General features: G+C 39.6%; 2 protein-coding genes across 2 annotated transcripts in view; both read left to right on the top strand.

The window, feature by feature from the left end:
* HMG20A (high mobility group 20A) overlaps positions 1-7,554 on the top strand; it is a 137,402-nt gene extending 129,848 nt beyond the window's left edge. The window contains exons 9-10 of the mRNA XM_006087917.3: positions 1,503-1,645; positions 4,957-7,554. Coding sequence (XP_006087979.1) covers positions 1,503-1,639 — 137 coding nt within the window. The 3' untranslated portion in view covers positions 1,640-1,645; positions 4,957-7,554. The remainder of the gene's footprint in view (positions 1-1,502; positions 1,646-4,956) is intronic.
* A 6,752-nt stretch (positions 7,555-14,306) lies between these two features.
* On the top strand, positions 14,307-15,749 carry DNAJA4 (DnaJ heat shock protein family (Hsp40) member A4). The gene is given in 3 exon segments (XM_014455071.2): positions 14,307-14,739; positions 14,741-14,949; positions 14,952-15,749. Coding segments are annotated over 3 exon segments (1,188 nt in total). The 5' UTR covers positions 14,307-14,389; the 3' UTR covers positions 15,581-15,749.
* Positions 15,750-19,513: the final 3,764 nt, after the last annotated feature.

The raw sequence follows: 19,513 nt of genomic DNA, 5'->3' as shown, positions 1-19,513 counted from the left end.
TGCCCTCCCCCTGCCGGCCTGGTCACCCCTAAGTGCCCTCCCTACCAGTCCAGTCACCCCCAACTGCCCTCCCCTGCTGGCCTGGTCACCCCCAACTCCCCTCCCCTGCAGGCCTGGTCCCCCTCAACTGCCCTCCCCTGCAGGCCTTGTCCCTCCCAACTGCCCTCCCCTGCAGGCCTGGTTGTCCCTAACTGCCCTCCCCTGCTGGCCTGGTCACCCCTTACTGCCCTCCCCTGCCGACCTGGTCTCCCCTAACTGCTCTCCCCTGCAGGCCTGGTCGCTCCCAACTGCCCTCGCCTGCAGGCCTGGTTGCTCCCAACTGCCCTCCCCTGCAGGCCTGGTCGCCCCCAACTGCCCTCCCCTGCAGGCCTGGTCACCCCCAACTGCCCTCCCCTGCAGGCCTGGTCGCTCCCAACTGCCCTCTCCTGCAGGCCTGATCACCCCCAACTACCCTCCCTTGCAGGCCTGGTTTCTCCCAATGCCCTCCCCTGCTGGCCATCTTGTGGCGTTCATCTTGTGTCCACATGGGGTGGCCATCTTGTGTGTTTGAGTGATGGTCAATTTGCATATTACCTCTTTATTAAATAGGATTGGCATGGTGAGGCTGAAGTCTCCCCCAAAGGTAAAAATCCATAAAATAAGGGTGTTTTCACCCTCAGGTTTTTTTGTGATCATGCAATAAAATCTCAGTATTGGCTACAAATTACCCAAAATCTCAGGTTCTCTGGTCATTTAAATTTTTTCAAGCTATATTTTAATATGACTTACTTTCTATTAGGTTTAATTTCATATTTAGAACAATGGAAACTGAGTAATAAATACTGATTTAGAGCACATAAGAAAAGTGTACTTGCTTGCTTTGTAATTTTGTTTTCATGGAAAGGAAGAAGAAAACAAACACTAGTATTTCTTATATATTTTTTCATGTTGAGGTAAGTCACAGAAGAAAACTGGGCGAGTCTCTAACCTTTTGTTAATGCAGCTAATCATACACAAAATAGAGCAATTATATACCCATCTGTTTATTTAGAGTATGTAGATTTCATTTCTTTGAGGTCTAAAAAAATCTCTCCTCTGAAATTAAAATTTTGTCTGTGGAGGGACCATTTAGAGCAGTGGTTCTCAACCTGGGGGTCGAACGACCCTTTCACAGGGGTCGCCTAAGACCATCGGAAAACACATATATAATTACATATTGTTTTTGTGATTAATCACTATGCTTTAATTATGTTCAGTTTGTAAAATGAAAATACATCCTGCATATCAGATATTTACATTACAATTCATAACAGTAGCAAAATTACAGTTATGAAGTAGCAAAGAAAATAATTTTATGTTTGGGGGTCACCACAACATGAGTAACTGTATTAAAGGGTCGTGGCATTAGGAAGGTTGAGAACCACTGATTTAGAGGCATAATTTCTTCTGCTGTGGATTCAGTTGTGTTATGGTCAAACCAAATAGGGAGGATTTTCTGACTTTTTTTTCTTATCTTATGTCAGGAAGTGGAGAGACACCTACCCTGGACACCATTGACTCATATATGAACAGACTGCACAGTATTATTTTAGCTAATCCCCAAGACAATGAAAACTTCATAGCTACTGTTCGAGAAGTTGTAAACAGACTTGATCGTTAAGGAATGGTGAGTGCTCACTGATATACTTATATGCCAGCATAACTTCAAAAATAAAATGGCCTTCGACTTTATCAATACTACTAAAACTTTAGAATTATACTGAATAAATGAGTTGGAGACTTGATTCAAGATTCCTGTTGCATACTGGCTAACTGTAGTAAATAATGTTGGAAAACAGAATCAAAACAGTTTTACTCATGTATGCTTCAGCATAGTTTAATGGAAAGAGCATGATTTTTCTGGTTGGACCTTCATTATAGCTTTGTCACTCATTCTCCGTATTCTCGAGTGCTAACTTCCCAAAGAGTTTTGAAAAGTGAGTGAGAAACTTTGAGGAAATCACCCCCAAAACAGCACTTAAATACGAGAACAAAATAAATATCACTTAATTTTTAAGCTTCCTTTCCCCTGGGAAATAATAATGGTAATTTACATTTAGTAGTCAACAAGACATTGTATGTATGTAAACCTACATTTATAAGAAGCTTTTTATTCACCATTGAATATTAGAGTGACAGTTGTATATTAACTGTTAATGTGGACTAACCTTACAGTGAAACAGTTAGTGCCTTGATTAAATTAATTAAAATATAAATTTTCAATAAGCAAAAATGAGAGGAGAGAGAAAATTAGCTTTTTAAAAATATATTTAACAGCTCTGGCCAGGTGTCTCAATTGGTTTGAACGTCATCCCATACACCAAAAAGTTGCAGGTTTGATTCCCAGTCAGGGTAAATACCTAGATTGTGAGGTTCAATCCCCTGTGCATATGGGAGGCAGCCAATCTATGTGTGTCTCTCACATCAATGTTTCTCCTTCTCTCTCCCTTCCTCTCTTTCTAAAAAATCAATAAACATATCCTTGGGTGAGGATAAAATATATGTATATTCAACAAATTACTAATGGTATGTGTTATGTCCTTTCAGAGGAGACAAAAAGTACATTTCCAGAAGGGATCTGCCCATGTAAACAATTTGGTACCAATGGTCAGTCATCGGGTATCATTTTTTAAATGGAACGTGTATTTATACACTCAAATTCCTAGAGATAGAGTACCCTTTAGTATGCCATCCCACAAAATTGACAGCCTTTTGTCAATTAAATTGTTCCGTGCCTACAGACATACAAGCTGTGTGGAAATCCTAGTATGTGGATACTAAAACAAGAGTGAGTAGCAGGATATGCTCCTTAGAATGGCCAAACCTGAGTTTGAATCTTTTATTTATTTGTCCTGCAGGTATGTGAGCACACTCATATACATATTCATATTCATTTTCAATATTTATTTATTTATACGAATAAATAAAATCAATGATTCTTTTTTTTTTTAATTTCATTGATTGATTAGAGAGAGAAATTTGCTGTTCCACTTATTTATGCATTCATTGGTTGATTCTTGTATGTACCCTGACTGGGGATGGAACCCGCAATCTTGGTGTATTGGGACAGTGCTCAAACTAGCACCAGGCTAGGGCTCCCATGATTCTTTATCTAACTAGGCAATATCTGCTAGCAGAGACAGAAGCAGTAGTCTTTATCCTTCTTGGCCATGGCCTTGGATGATAACCATACAAGGCAATTCATTATACTTTAGCCTCAGCCATGCTCTGATGGAGAAAGAACTACTGTTTTTCTAGTAAGTGGTTAGATGGAAGGGACTATACTTATAAGATATGGCCGTACTGCCTGCAGAATAAAGCACTAGCATTACTGCTGCTTTTTGTGAAGGGAACAGCTTGTAAATCTAGGCCTGGGATTTTTGAGAAGCTCATCATCTTTCTCATTTTCACATATTGTTTTCTTGTGGGCTTGAAAAGAGAGCTGGGAGAAACAGTGTAGGAGATTGTGAAAGAACACAATAACAGATAACATGGTGTCGCCTCACATAGGTATAGGGCAGTTATTTTTGAGCCAAAAGTGGTTTTCTGTTTTGAGCATTTTGCTAATAATAAGATGGTCCTAATACTTTACCAGTCTTAGGGATATAAACTTTAGTATCTTTTCTGAAGTGTCTTTTTTTTTTTAATGTCTTTACCAATTTTTTGTTTGTTTGTTTTTGAGAGAGGAGAGAGAGAGGAGAGAAAGAAACATCGATCCGCTGCCTCCCACACGTACCCCAACTGGGACCAGTAACCTTTTGGTGCACGGGACAATGCTCAACCACTGAGCCACACTGGCCAGGGCCAAAGTGTCTTTGAAAACCTAGAATGTTATTATTCTTTATTTTAAACTACAAATATTTTGCCTTGAAAAAATAATACCTGAAAATGAATTATTTTATTACTTACAGATTCTTACAATCTAGCCATGCAATCATAACTAAAACTGGATACCCCAGACCCTCAAAACTGTCAAACAAAACGTTATAAATACTACAATTAATACTAGCTTGGCTTCATTATACAAATATGTACAGACACCTAGGCCTGATGTCCTCAGCATTTGTGGTGCCACTGTCAGGAGCCAGTGAGTGAAGGGAAGCTAATGGTCTCCATATTAGAGGAGCAAATTATCACTAGAAGGGACCTTTAGAAATTCTAATATTTTTACATATAAAGAAACTGAGTTCCAAAGAGGCGAAATGTCTTACCTGGAAATAGCTATGTAAACGACTGCAGAATCCAGGTATAGGACACATATATCAAAACTCTGGGTTAGTGGAGTTTCTAAAACGTTATTAAGGAGGTGGGAGGTGTGTAAGGGGAAAGCACTAAAAATTTTTAGAATGAAAGCATTAAGATAAATAAGAGGTAAATAGAAAAAAATTACAATATAGTAATTATAATGTTATAAAATTTTGGTCAACCAAGTAAAAAGTTATTTTTATAGATTTGCAATGGAAGAATTATCCCAGTTGGCATCTTTCTTTGTGGCTAACCTGTACCTAGAAAAAAAAATGGCTCTGGGAGGCCTCGGAAGTGATTTCATGTTGACAAGTGACCACTTTATATACAAACTATCAAAATCAATATGTTGCTTGATTTCAATCTAACTGAATGATAAATATCTGGCTGTTTGAGGGTTGGAAAAAAAAAACTTAAGTGATTGCATTTTTATCAGTTTAACAAGATTTACTGATCATATGCACATAATATATGCACATGCAGAGATTCTTAGACTATACTTGAAGAAAAATGATTTTAATTGACCATCTACTCTTTGGACTAAAGTAGAGTACTAATTTTCTTTCATCAGATTTGTCCCTGATAGTTGCTTATCTGTGTTCAGCTAAACAATTTTCCTACATCCCCATTTCTCTCTCTCTCTCTTTCTCTCTCTCTCTCCCCCCCTTTTCTCCCCCTCCCCCACACCTACAGGTATTAGAGCTCCAAGATGTGAGGAAGGAGAAGCCATCTCTGAAAATTTGAACTGAGTAGAAGCAGAGGAGTACAGATGACTCTGCTTGTGAAGGAACTATCAGCTGTGAGTTAAATGCCTTCACCCAGGAAGCCATATGAGGGAGCGGCAAAAAGAACATGTTTATGAGCTTCCTATGGAATCCTCTTTGCGAAGCTTTGAAAGTGTGCAGCCACTCTCCCAAGTCTTCAGTTTTCTATCATCTGCTTTTCTGTTAAATTGGATCTGCATATAATCTATTGTCATCTTCTGCAGCATAAAGGAAGCCTTCTCATTGTTCTACTTCAGATTTGGACCCTTTTATCAGTGGCACTCTGGTTTTCTTATCTACCTGTCACTTTTTTAATGCCTTTGGTTGTTATCTTTTTATTCCCTTAACCCCCACCAAGTTACACTTCTCCATTTTCTGACCTCTGGGCTTTGTTGCTCAGCAGGGTTCTGAAAGAGAGTTTCTCTTATTGGACAGGCCCAATCTTCTCCTATCTTCAGCCTACTTGACTCCAAAGAAAGGAGCTTCTTTTTAACTAGGTTCTGTGGCGGAGACTGTTTCCTGTCCCACACAGTGTGCAGTGGGTGCCAGCCCTCGTGGAGGCTTTGTGATTGCTACCCTGAGAAAAAGCTTTCCTTCCTCCTCAGTACTGCCTGCTGTTTTCTGAGCTTAACTCCTACACATACCCTGCATTCCAGCCCAGATTCTTCTGTTCCCATCTGTTGACAATGTCTTCTGGAGCATTTTTTGCTGTGGAAAAAATCATTGGTAATTAGGAGAGAACAGAAAAAGTAGTCTCTCATTTGGCATTGGGGAAAATAAAAAGGTTTATCATAAGTAAAACTGACTCTACTTAAGGTACACTGATTCGTGGATGTGGATAGGCAGAGATGTCATCACAATAGTCTCTTGAGCTGACAAGAAAGGACACAGAGGAATTCCCATGTCCTTTGTCTTCCTTCTATAACCATACTGTAGAATCTATTGCAAAAGGACAGGCTTTCCTTCCTTTTCCCCCTTTAGTAAGTACATTTTTTTAAAAAACACCAAAGAAAAGAGGGGTTCCTGATTCACACCTAAAGGTTTGGTTTTGTCTTGATGCTCTACAGCACAAGACTGTCTGTTGCAGCTCTGGTCTTTGGAACCAAAGCCAGGCATGCTCAGCCCATTGTCCAGGCACCACACTACTAAAGCAGGTGGACGTGTGGCCTCCTCACAACATTCTTACAAATCAGGGTGCAAGTCGGAAACCCCCTGGTGACATTGCTGTACCATCCTGTCTTTTTACCTGATTTCTTCAATAGCCCAAAGAGGTGGGGAGATAGCCTTTTTAATTTAATTTTTAAATGTATTTTTATTATTGATTTCAGAGAGGGAGAGAGAGATAGAAACATCAATGATGAGACAGAATCACTGATCAGCTGACTCCTGCATGCTCCACACTGGGGATTGAGCCTGAAACCCAGGCAAGTGTCCCTACTGGGAATCGAACCATGATCTCCTGGTTCATAGGTTGACACACTGAGCCACACCAGCCAGGCAGGACAGCCTTTTTTAATGTCTCATATGAGCACACATCAAATTTCCATGCACTGAAGCCCACATATCACCACTTGGCAATATTTTAGAATAAGAGCCCATCATTATCTATGGCTTATTGCTATAATCCTAGCCTACTAATCTGCTTTTTTCCGTATTTTTCTATTCTGTTCTCACCTGTCACTGCTGGTGCTGTCACTTCTCTCAGATTCCTTGCCTGCTAAATCCAACCTAGAACACACTGTCTATAGCAGAAGGACATCCAAGCCAGTTCTGGGAATTTGTGACTGCCCTCTGCCAGATACCTTCTGATTTTTCTTCCTCCTGATATTTCTCTTGTTTCTTCCTCCTGTTAGTTTTGTGCTGCTATGTTAGAGTGCTCTTAACCAGGAAAGGCTATAACTTAGTCCAAAGATCATCATTCTCCTGACTCTAGATATAGAACACCTGACATTGACTTAAAACATCTGCATATTCAGGAATGCATGAGATCTTGAAAAAGCCTACAGTCTGAAATCATTTTCACAAAATAAGCAGCCTGCTTTTGAAATGCTGGCTCTCCCAGCACCTATATCCCTGACTCACTGGTGACTGGGATTCAACTGCCACAATACCATCAGGTCCCATAAAGCAGGTCTGTGTTGCCTCCTCTCTCCTCTGTGGCCAACCAGGAGGTAGCAAATGAGGTTTCAGACTAACATGATACCTAATTCATGCTTTCCGATAACCTTATCGATATTACTGCATTTATGGTCTTCTCAAAAAATCAGTTGTTCCCTATTCAATGTTACAGATTTTTTTTTTATTAAAACACAAGGGACAGCTAAGGAAAGTGAGACAAAGTGTTTTATTTCTAACAAAATTAAATTTTAGAAAAAATATGTGTACATATATTTGGAACTGTTGAATTGCCAAGTTTTCTGTACAAATGTTTTTGTAATTAAACTTTTGTATTTTTTTTGTTTTTTAAGAAGTCAATATGCTTGCTTGACATCTGCCTTATTAAAACTTTTATGTTGAGTCCATCCTATTCAATTTTATCTGCATTGTAATGAAAAAACTCCTACCTCTGCCTTTTCATCTTAAAGATTGTCAACCCTACATTAATTATTAAGTTTGTTATGCTTTTAAAACAGTAACACATTCATTTTACTAATTTCTTATTCAAAATGTATCTCAGCCTGTTTGAGAATTCAGCTCTTTTAAAGTATTTTATAACAATACCATGAGCTGTAATTCATTTTAATATAGCAGTAGTATTCTGGAGGCAACTTAAAAGAAGTCTGATTTTTCTTTGTTGTTGTTTTTGTTAATCCTTACCTGAGGATATTTTTCCATTGATTTAGAGAGAGTGGAAGGGAGGGAGGGGGAGAGAGAGAGGAAGAGAGAAAGACAGGAGAGAGAAAGAGAGTGAGAGAGAGAGAGCAGGTGAGAGAGATACATTGATTGGTTGGTTGCATACCACATGCATCCCAACTGGCCCAGGTATCAAACCCACAACCCAGGTATGTGCCCTTGACTGGAATTTGAACCCGAGACCCTTCTGTCCACAAGCTGACACTCTTAACCACTGACCAACACCGGCCAGGGTAGAAGTCTGGCAGTGTGGCTCAGTTGGTTGGAGCATTGTCATTGGAGTGTCATATCCCATACACTGAAAGGTGGAGGGTTTGATCCCCAGTCAGAGGTGCATGGGGGAGGCAGCCCTGACTGACCCAGGATTGAACCTGCCACCTGGGTATGTGCCCTGACTGGGAACTGAACCTATGACCTTTCAGTGTATGGGACAACGCTCCAATCAACTGAGCCACAGGGCCAGGGTGCCACCATGCTTTTAAAATCCTAGGGTGAGGTAAACTGGCTTCCTCAGCCTGATGCTGTCCAAGAAAACAGTTGTGTGGCATTGGGCAAGATTTGCTTTGTTCCAACACTAATTTCCTTTTTTTTTTTTTTAGTTGGTTTTTGTGTTTTTGATTAATCCTCATTGGAGGATATTTTTTTCCATTGATTTTTAGAGAGAGTGGAAGGCAGGGAGAGAGGGAGAGAGGCATTGATTGATTGCCTCCTGCACGTGCTCCGACCCAGGCCGCGGATTGAACCTGCAATCCAGGAACATGCGCCCTTGACCAAGATTCTAACCCATGACCCTTCAGTGTGCAGGCCAACACTCTAATCATAGAGCCACACTGGCCAGGGCTAGTTTTCTCTTCTGACCTAACACAGGCCTCAGCAATTTTACACTGTTGTTAGAAAGATAGAATTGGCTTAACAGAATTGACCCTACTTGGGAGGATATGAAGACTTTGCTAAATGAATACCAAAAACTATTGAGGTAAATCAGGATTGGACTTGACAACAATTTAACAAACCCAAATCAGCAAAAGGTTAAACAAGAAATGTGTCTCTCTCTCAGAAAAGTATTCCAGAGGTTGGCAATCCAAGATCAGTATAGAGCTCCTCTGCCCCATAACATGGTTCCATTTTCAACGTCACCTCATGGTCCAAAATAGCCACTTGTCCATTAGTCATCATTTGAAATTCTTGGCAGCATAAAGAAGAGGGCAAGGACAAAATGGGAAAATCTAGCTGAGTCAGCATACTGTAAAGAGTCTTTCTGGAAATCACATTCACCCCTTCCAGAACTGTCACATGACTAACAGCTAGCTATAATGGAGGTCAAGAAATGTCATCTTTCCTTGGATATTACTGCCCCCAATAATAAGCGGTGTTAGTTGATAAAGAAGGAGAAAATGACTATAGAGTAGGCAACTGACAGCTCAATTCATGATTCATATTTCTGACTCCATGTGCATGCACTAAGGCAAGGCATGTTGTATTAGTGAGCAGGATACATTATCTTGCCTTTGCCTCTTGGCCATCTGGGAATGATCATATACTTCTCTTTTTTTTTTCTTTATTGATTAAGGTATTACATATGTGTCCTTATCCCCCCATTCCCCACCCCCTCCAAAGCCGTTCATGCCATCATATACTTCTTTGGCACTTTTCCCAAAAAAACAGTTGAAAACTAGCTGCATTCTGAATCAGCATTTCCTGTCCCCACCTTAGCTTCTCTCCAACCCCTCATCAGCTGGTGACCAGTCTTTTTTATTAAAAGTCAGCATAAACAGGCCCTGACCGGTTTGGCTCAGTGGATAGAGCGTCGGCCTGCAGACTCAAAGGTCCCAGGTTCGATTCCAGTCAAGGGCATGTACTTTGGTTGCGGGCACATCCCCAGTAGGGGGTGTGCAGGAGGCAGCTGATCGATGTTTCTCTCTATCCCTTTCCCTTCCTCTCTGTAAAAAATCAATAATATATATTTTTAAAAAAAAAGTTAGCATAAACAGGTGGTAATATTTCCCCCATTTTCTAAATGTTCAGCATCTGCTAGATTAAGACAACACCAGGATAATCTTTCCCTGAGGGTGGAGAAAGTGAAGTGTTGCTTGGTAGAAAAGTGCAGAACAGCCTCGTGCCCTCTTAAAGGATTTCATGCAACTGACAGTTCTGAGTCAAGGGCTTTTTCTTTGTTTTATTTATTTATTTACCTTTTGACACATAGTCTGCACTCAGAAATATACCTTATCTACAGAAATAAACACTTGGCTCACATGTGAGCTCATAGAGGTCAGGATTGAGAGTAACAACTGAGCCATGGCCGGCTGGGCAAAAGTCAGAATTATTTATCACTAGCTCCTGTGTTCTCTGATTCCATTCACTATTTGGGACTACAAAAGTGTTTCTAAAACATGGTTTCTGCCGCTAGGGTGTTACAGTCTAGTGGGAAGGATAGAGATGTGCATAAATAGTTCCAGCACAGAGCACCCTGTATTAAGAGCTTTAATAGAGGAAAATGATTTTTGGAAAGTGAAAGAATTGCCTGAATCTCACTTGATAACAGATGAATTTTCCATAATTGCAAAAGAGTTTGCAATGGGGAATAGAGCAGAGTCTTGGGTGATCAGCATCTTAACTAATAAGGACTTTATCTGAAATTTAAATGAAATATAAAAGTCTAAACTGATAACCATTAGAGTTTTTCTAGTAAAAGTTGAGGTATCTGGAGATAAGAGTAGTTAGATTAATTGTAATTTAAATAAATGTTTTTTTAAAGTATGCTTTTGACTTAATAGATCATTAAATAAGTTGTTAAAAATTGTTTAATTAAATTGAAAAACTATCAAAATATTCTACATATAATAAGGGTAAGTATTAAATTGTAAAACTTTCATGCACATGTGCTGGATTACAATGTAAAATTTATTTCTTATCCTGGGGTCAAAATAAAGACAGTCAATGACTATTTCACTGCCTCTGAAATTGGATGGAACTGCTGGGTTCAGGTTTGGGCTCTGCAGTTTTCTACTTGTGTAATCTTAGGCAAGTTGCTAAAATTACTGGGGCTCAGTTTTCTCAGTTTGTATTGTACAGACTTTTTATATGGATTAAATTAATTAACCCATGTAAAACACTTAGAATAGTGTCACAAAAGACACCTAAAAATATTAGCTATTACAATTCACAAAAGAGTCAAAGGAAAAGATAATAGACACATATTACTAGGTGTGCCGGTTAATAATGCAGATTTTGTAATCAAAGAAAACATGATAATTTCAAGAGAAACATCAGAAGTGCTTTATTCAAAGTAATGTCCAATGCTAGCTACACATTTCCCCCATCTTTTAGGTAATTTGTGGATACTGTCCCAATAGAACTTTTCTTGATTTGAGGCAAACCATTCAGAGACCCAATTTTCCACTTCTTTGTACATTTTGAAGTGCTGCTCAGAAAGTGCATGTGCCATTGATTGGAACAAGTGGTAATCTGAAGGAGCAAGGTCTGGTGAATATGGTGGGTGGGTTAATACTTCCCAGGCAAGATTTTTTAACATGTCTTTAACTGGTTTTGAAGTGTGTGATGGTGTGTCGTCATGAAGCAAAATTACTTTGCCATGTCTTCTGGCACATTCTGGTCATTTCACAATCAAAGCGTGGTTCAAATTGATTATTTGTTGTTGGTAGCGATCAGTATTAATGGTTTCACCTGGTTTTAGAAGCTCATAATACACCACACCTTCCTGATCTCACCAAACACAGAGTCTTCCCAAAGCGATTTGATCTTGCAGTCGATGATGTTTGACCTGGATCAACCCATGATTTTGTGCATTTGGGATTCTCAAAATAAATCCACTTTTCATTGCCAGTCACAATTCGATACAAAAAAGACTCTTTCGTGCCATTGAAGCAACATTTTTTTTTGCATTTTTTTTAATTTTGTTTTATTGCTTAAAGTATTACAAAGAGTATTATATGTCTCTTTTTTTTTCTCCCCTTGACCTTCCCCTGGCCTCCCCTACCCCCCAGTGTCTTGTGACCATTGGTTATGCTTATATGCATGCATACAAGTCCTTCGGTTGATCTCTTACCCCCCCTCCCCCAACCCTCCCCGGCCTTCCCACTGTAGTTACATTTTACTGATGACTTTTCGGTTTTCCATTTGTCTTTCGTTCAGTTGATGTGGCACCCATTTTCCTTCCTTTAAAATCTTTCCCATTGCTTGTAAATGATCGGAAATTGTTTGCTGAGCAACATTTAAGCTGCAAGTTGTTTTTGAGTTTGACACCGCATCTTAATCCAACCATGCTTGTAATTGTTGGTCTTCAAACTTTTTCGGTTGACCTGGATGTTCTTTGTCTTTCACATCAAAATCATCACTTTTAAAGTGTTTAAACCAGCATTCACAAGTATCTTGAGATGGAGCATGTTCACCATAAGCTTCCCGAAGTATACGATAATTTTTTCTTCAAAATAAAGTGATGAATTAAAACTTCCCGCAAATGCTCTTTTTTTTGGCACGAAATTTGACATTTTTAAGCGTAAAAATATCTATGATGTGAACACGTTCAGAAAATTTGACATGTGAAGTTTTGAAGCTTGCTGTCAGTACAACAAAATAGCATACATATCAAATCGAATATGTATCAACATATGTGTAACTCCATCTATTGAAAAAAAAATCTGCATTATCAACCAGTACACCTAGTATAGGCCAAGCAGTCTGCTTTGCTTTTTATATAAATTATGTAATTTAAAAATTCCTACCTCAACTTTATAGAGTAGGACTATTATACCAATTTTAAAGAAGTAAATTAAGACTCAAAGGTGATAAGTAACTTGTACAGTTATACAATTGGGAAGTGGCAAAGAAAGGATTTATACTCAGTTCTGAGTCCACATTCCACTGTAGCCATACTGCCTTAGAGATATTTAATGAGACTGACATGAGTTCAAAGGGAAAGCATCAAAATTAGACCTAATCATTCATATTTGTTGAATATCTTGTGTTGGGATATATTCTAAGCCCCTATACCAGCCGTGGGCAAACTACGGCCCGCGGGCCAGATCCGGCCTGTTTGAAATGAATAAAACTAAAAAAAAAAAAAAAAAAAAAAGACCGTACCCTTTTATGTAATGATGTTTACTTTGAATTTATATTAGTTCACACAAACACTCCATCCATGCTTTTGTTCCGGCCCTCCGTCCAGTTTAAGAACCCATTGTGGCCCTCGAGTCAAAAAGTTTGCCCACCCCTGCCCTATACCCATGAAGCTCTTATATTCTGCTGGAGGAAAAGAGACTAAACAAGTAACCTAACAAAGTCATCTCAGATAGTCAAGACAAGATGAAATGATACAAGCTGACTAGGAAAGAGGAATGTCCTCTCTGAAAAAGTAACTTGAAGGAAGACCTTGTTGGGGAGGAGCCAGCCCTGTAAGGACTTGGAAGATAGAAAAGCCAAAGCCCTGAGATAGGAATGAGCTCTGGTATTTCAAGGAACAACAACAAACCAACAAAAATGGTGCAGCTGGAGCAGAGTAATGAGAGGTTAGAGCAGTTTTGAAATTGCCAAGTAGGCAATAAAGAAATCATGTAGAGTCTTATAAGGTGTGGTAAAGAGTTTCAATGGTATTGTAAGTGTGGTGTGAAAAGGATGCTTACACAAGTGACAAGATGCGATTTATATTGTTAAAGATCACTGGCTGATGTGTAGAGAATTGTGGGGAGGCAAGAGGAATCAGTTCAGGTGATAATTGACAGAAGTTGCTGAGGGAGTGTAAGAAAATGAAAGAAAAAGAATCAAGAACAACTAGGTTTTTTGGCTTGAGCAACTTGGTGGTGGATAAAGGTTATAAATATTTCTCTCTTTTCCGCATCCAGCATGGCTAGAGAGCGGTCTGGTTCCTGAGTAGGGGTGGCTGGAGATTGAGAAAATGAAAGAAAGAGACAGACACAGAAATAGAAAAAGCTGGGGCCGGTAGGACAGCTGTCCTCTGATGGAGAGACAGTGACCCAGAGCCGATCAGCGCATTTATTTTATACAGCAAAATACCAGGAAGTTTTACTGAAGCCCAAGACAGGAGATTATGTGCATTCTTGTAGCTTCTTTGTAATTGTCACTTCTGGGTGGGCCCAGATAATTGTGTTTGTTTCTGGTGCTTGGCTGGATTTAGATAATGAAACCCACCCCCCTGGCACCTGAGCTGAAGGTCAGGCTGACAATACACCTGCCTCTCTCTGGCAAGGTATGTTTCCAGGGCATGGCTCTGCCAGGCACCGCTGGATTCAGATGACAGTCAGCTCAGGGGCCTTTCCCAGGCGCTCTCTACAAAAGGTTCCACTGCTTGAGATGGCCTAAACTTAAAGATGAAACATTATGGAAGAAAAATTCAAGAATTCTGTTTTGGGTGGAACTTTCCAGAATGCTTGGTGAGAGGTAAAGGAGCGGCGGCCTCCTGAGCTGCATACAGCAACGCGCTCTTCCCAGCTCCTCCACACCTGCCTCGGCCCACTCACCGGCTGTCATAAATGGTGAAAGAAACCACTTACTATGATGTTTTGGGGGTCAAACCCAATGCCACCCAGGAAGAACTGAAAAAGGCTTATAGGAAGCTGGCCTTGAAGTACCACCCTGTTAAGAATCCAAATGAAGGAGAGAAGTTTAAAGAGATTCCTCAAGCTTACGAAGTGCTCTCTGATGCAAAGAAAAGGAAATTAAATGACAAAGGAGGAGAACAAGCAATTAAGAAATGTGGAACAGGTGGTGGTTTTGGTCCCCCCATGGACATCTTTGATATGTTTTTTGGAGGAGGAGGAAGGATGCAGAGAGAAAGAAGAGGTAAAAATGTTGTGCATCAGCTCTCTGTAACCTTAAAAGACATATAATGATGCAAGGAGAAAACTAGCTCTACAAAAGAATGTGATTTGTGACAAATGTGAAGGCCGAGGTGGTAAGAAAGGAGCAGTAGAGTGCTGTCCCAATTGCCGAGGTACTGGAATGCAAAAAAGAATTCATCAGATAGGCCCTGGAATGGTTCAGCAAATTCAGTCTGTGTGCATGGAGTGTCAGGGCCATGGGGAAAGGATCAGTCTAAAGATAGATGTAAAAGCTGCAACGGAAGGAAGATAGTTCGAGAGAAGAAGATTCTAGAAGTTCATATTGATAAAGGCATGAAAGATGGCCAGAAGATAACATTCCATGGTGAAGGAGACCAGGAACCAGGACTGGAGCCAGGAGATATTATCATTGTTTTAGATCGGAAGGACCATGCTGTTTTCACTCGACAAGGAGAAGACCTTTTCCTCTGTATGGACATACAGCTGGTTAAAGCTTTGTGTGGCTTCCAAAAGCCAATAGCTACTCTTGACAACCGAACCATAGTCATCACCTCTCATCCAGGTCAGATTGTCAAGCATGGAGATATCAAGTGTGTATTAAATAAAGGCATGCCAGTTTATCATAGACCATATGAAAAGGGTCGCCTAATCATCGAATTTAAGGTAAACTTTCCTGAGAATGGCTTTCTCTCTCCTGATAAACTCTCTTTGCTGGAAAAACTCCTACCTGAAAGGAAGGAAGTAGAAGAGACTGATGAAATGGACCAGGTAGAACTGGTGGACTTTGATCCAAATCAAGAAAGACAGCGCCATTACAATGGAGAAGCATATGAGGATGATGAACATCATCCTAGGGGTGGTGTTCAGTGTCAGACCTCTTAATGGGGCCAGTGAATAACACTCACTGCTGGCATTTTATATACAGTAGTGAATGAGTGAAGGACTGTAACCATAATATGCTCACTACTTGCTATTGTTTTTGTTTTAATATTCAAGTATAGTAGTGTTTTAAAAGTTAAATGAAGAATAAACTCAAATATAAAAGCTCTGACTTTGCCCTATATGTATGATGACTTGTGTGCAAGATAAGTTTAATACCTGTAAAAAAATTCCCCTAGCATTTGCTAGGCCATACTTTGTAATTAATTTCAGCTATGTACATGGAATAGCTTAGACTGAAATGCTAGATATATGTATTGACTTTGGTGTGTGACCCTTAATTGTTAAGCTATGAAGTTACAATTCTGTATTTAACTGACAGTCAGACAAAGAACTGAATTTGTAGAGAAGTGTTAGTTTGTATAGTTGTATTAAGTGGGATTCATTGTGATGCCTCTGCATTTATTCTGTTGCCTCAACTGTTACTTGAAGGTGGCATGCCATATAATTTAACCTGTGGTATCAGTGATAGAAATGATACCTTTCCAAAGAAGGGGTTTATCATAATCTGCTTCTTGAGGGCTTGCACCTGTAGAATTGCATTCCCTTCTGTGGTGCCATCTTTTTTATTATTATTATATATAACTATATATCAGTCCTTGGTTACATTTTTTCCCCCTTCTCTTTGGACCATAAGCCTTAGAGTAGTTACTTCTAGAGTAGGCTAACTTAGAAGCTGAGTGATGAAACCTTCACATGGAGAAGTAATTTGCATGTATGAGATCGGAAGGTGTGTTTTAGGTATGTTACCGGCTTACTTTAAACCATTTAACTTATGCTCCAAAGTAACTGTAATTTAATGTTGTTAGTATAGCAAATTATGAATAACTTTAATTGTATGTTTAAAGTCATATGTTCACAAACTTAAATCTGGATATCAGAATTTAAGCAATTCTTGAAATGTATGAATGTCTCCTTAATACACTGATTACAAAGTAAAAAAAAGGATTCTGTTTTGAACTTTCTAAATTTGAGATTCAATCAGCAGATTAACCCCCAGGGAAGGTACATCTCTCTGTTATCCATTAAAAGAATCCTTTCTGCTCTTAAATGCTGTGGTTCCATGAGATTTTAACTTCAGGTCAGTGTTTGCTAACATTCCTTCCACCCTCAGCATGTGCACACACACATAGATACAGTTAAGCTCTTTGTTGAATTATGAAATTAAGAAATGGTTTCCGCCGAAACCGGTTTGGCTCAGTGGATAGAGCGTCGGCCTGCGGACTGAAAGGTCCCGGGTTCGATTCCAGTCAAGGGCACGTACCTGGGTTGCAGGCACATCCCCAGTAGGAGATGTGCAGGAGGCAGCTGATCGATGTTTCTAACTCTCTATCTCTCTCCCTTCCTCTCTGTAAAAAATCAATAAAATATATTTTTAAAAAAAAGAAATGGTTTCCTTTTTAATTCTTCAAGCTCCTTAAGAAGGAATTTTCAAAAATCCTTGCATCTGCATTTAAGATTGGCATAAAGCAGCTAAATGTTCTACAATATAAAAATCATACCATCCCCTGATGGTTAGAAAATACTTGGGCAAGTAATATAAAGTGTCTGCTTGAAGAAGACTGACCAAAAATATATTTGGCATCATTCAAAGAAGGTTGGTGCTTAGCCACTGTGTTGTCCCATGGCTGTCCTATATAAGTCCATTGGGGAATTCCATTTGCCCACAGTCTGAACCACTTCTCATATGTGGGATAGAGATCCTTCCTGAAATAATACAATTGCCCAGGTATGGGGCCCTTAACTCCACACAAAAGACTCTAAAGGCCTCTGACTTTAATGGAAGTCTTTATCCCTGTGCCTGTGTACATAAGGGATGTGTATTGTTTTTACTCTTTGATTTAGAAAAACTTTAATCCTTTTAACTGGCCTTTAATAGCTGGGCTAGTAATTTGTTGTTATCTCATATTTCTAACAGTCTTGGACCCTCAAGAGGATTGGTAGTGTGAGACAGCTTCCCTTAAGAACAGAGTATTTTCTGTTAATCTGATTGGACCGAGATTTAATCTTGCCCTGGGTTTAAATTCTGTTTTCAGTTAGTTTTCAAGATTAGGTAACAAAAAACCTTATATATATATATATTTTTTGAGCATTTGTATATGTGAGGCTACTACCTGTGGAAGCAGCATTTAATGACAAGTAGGATCGTTTGCATGAATTAGAACATAGCAGTTATGTCTGTAATATGTGGATGAAAGGGGCCACATGCTAATCTGACAAGCTCAGGGAAAGCCTGCATGGCGGTCTTGCAAACTCAGAGACCTAAAGTAACCACAAAGGATGGTCTGAAATAAAACTTTAAAAACAGTTATGGTGGGTAGTTACATCCTACGCCGGTATCTTCACTGACAAGGTGAAGGTCAACCTTTACCTTAACTGAGCCTATCTGTCTTTTTGCATCTATAATAACATACCCTTGAAATGTCTGAGTAACTTGTAACTTCCCTTTTTTTGGACCCCTTGGGACACAACCAAATGTGCTGGGCACCAGGACAGATACCACAAATTCCTTCATTGTTATCATATTCATTGTTCCTGCACCCACCTAAGTATGTGTCTATATTTTACTTTATAGCCAATCCCAGGGGTTTTCCCACTTTGCTTTCTCCTGCCATTCTCTGGAGCATTGTCTCAATTCTTTGAGGTTCTGCTTCCTGGCATATGTCAACAGTTTGGCTCAAATAAACTCACAAAAATTCTTTACAGGTTTCAATGGTTCTTTTACGTTAACATTACTTGGTATAATTGGCAAGATTCCAAATAAGCTCACCCAGGACCATCCCTTGGACTCAGACTTGGTGCTAGGATCCAGCAAAGGGCCCATTGAGCCCACCAGTTCTCTGCCCATTGGGTTAACTTGGGTGAGTTGTCTCTTGGATCCAGGACCTTCCCTTGCTTTGGTAGAGGGTCTGAATTTATTTGAGCTGTGTTTTAAAATCCTCAAGGTGGAACCAGGGTTGACAAAACCCAGGTCAAGGGTTGATAGAACCCAGGCTAAGGTGGGACTGGAGGAAAAATGGGTGGCTGGTTTTGATTTTGGCTTTTCAATTGGAATTGCTGAGAGTCTAAGCAAAAAAAACCAAAACCCTTCACAGTATAAATGAACTGAACTCATTCAGCTCCAAAGGTAAAGGGGCACATCCTCCCTCCAGTCCGATTCTGTGGTGTTCTTAGGTGACTAAGACCTTAGAGGAGGTGTCAGAAATGCAGGAGCCCCATAGGGAAGTCCCAACGCAACTGTAATTAACTAAATGGCTCATCTAGGGGGCCACCATAAGGCTTGGTCTGCCTGGCCCCTGAACCTTTCCTGTGGTTTTAGATAGCCAGGAGAGAAACTGAGGCCACACTTGACCCACTACATAACATGTCTAAAAAATTTGCTCAGACTACAGATATAAAAATAATAATAATAATAATAATAACATGGGAAATTGTGCCTCCAAGGCCAGAAGCTCCCAAACCCCAGCCCTCACTAATACTCCTGATTGGAAGCCTTTACTTGCAAATGCTATACAGAAATTAGAAGATTTAACTAGAAAATATTAACTTAGAAATGGCCAAAATGCAGTTTTGGGGTACCTATATTAATATTTTGCATGCAGAAATTAGAAAAATGTCGACTATGAAATTAAACTGAATGACTATATGGGAAGCATAGCTTGATTTGGAAATTAGAAGCTTCTAAGGAAAAGCATAGAAAAATATTCTTCCCAAAAGATGGAAATTAATAAGAAATTTTAGACTGTCTCAGAACTATTCTGAAGTTAATAAATGCCTACACCCCGTTTTCCTCCCTGTAGGAAGCATGCCTCTGATCTCCATAGAAAAGAAACAATAGGTGGCCAGGCCTTTACTGAATTTCCCAAAAACAAGCAG

This window comes from Myotis lucifugus, unplaced genomic scaffold, assembly GCF_000147115.1.
Source record: "Myotis lucifugus unplaced genomic scaffold, Myoluc2.0 scaffold_41, whole genome shotgun sequence".
Taxonomy (NCBI): domain Eukaryota; kingdom Metazoa; phylum Chordata; class Mammalia; order Chiroptera; family Vespertilionidae; genus Myotis; species Myotis lucifugus.
This window is presented reverse-complemented; position numbering and strand designations above follow the sequence as displayed.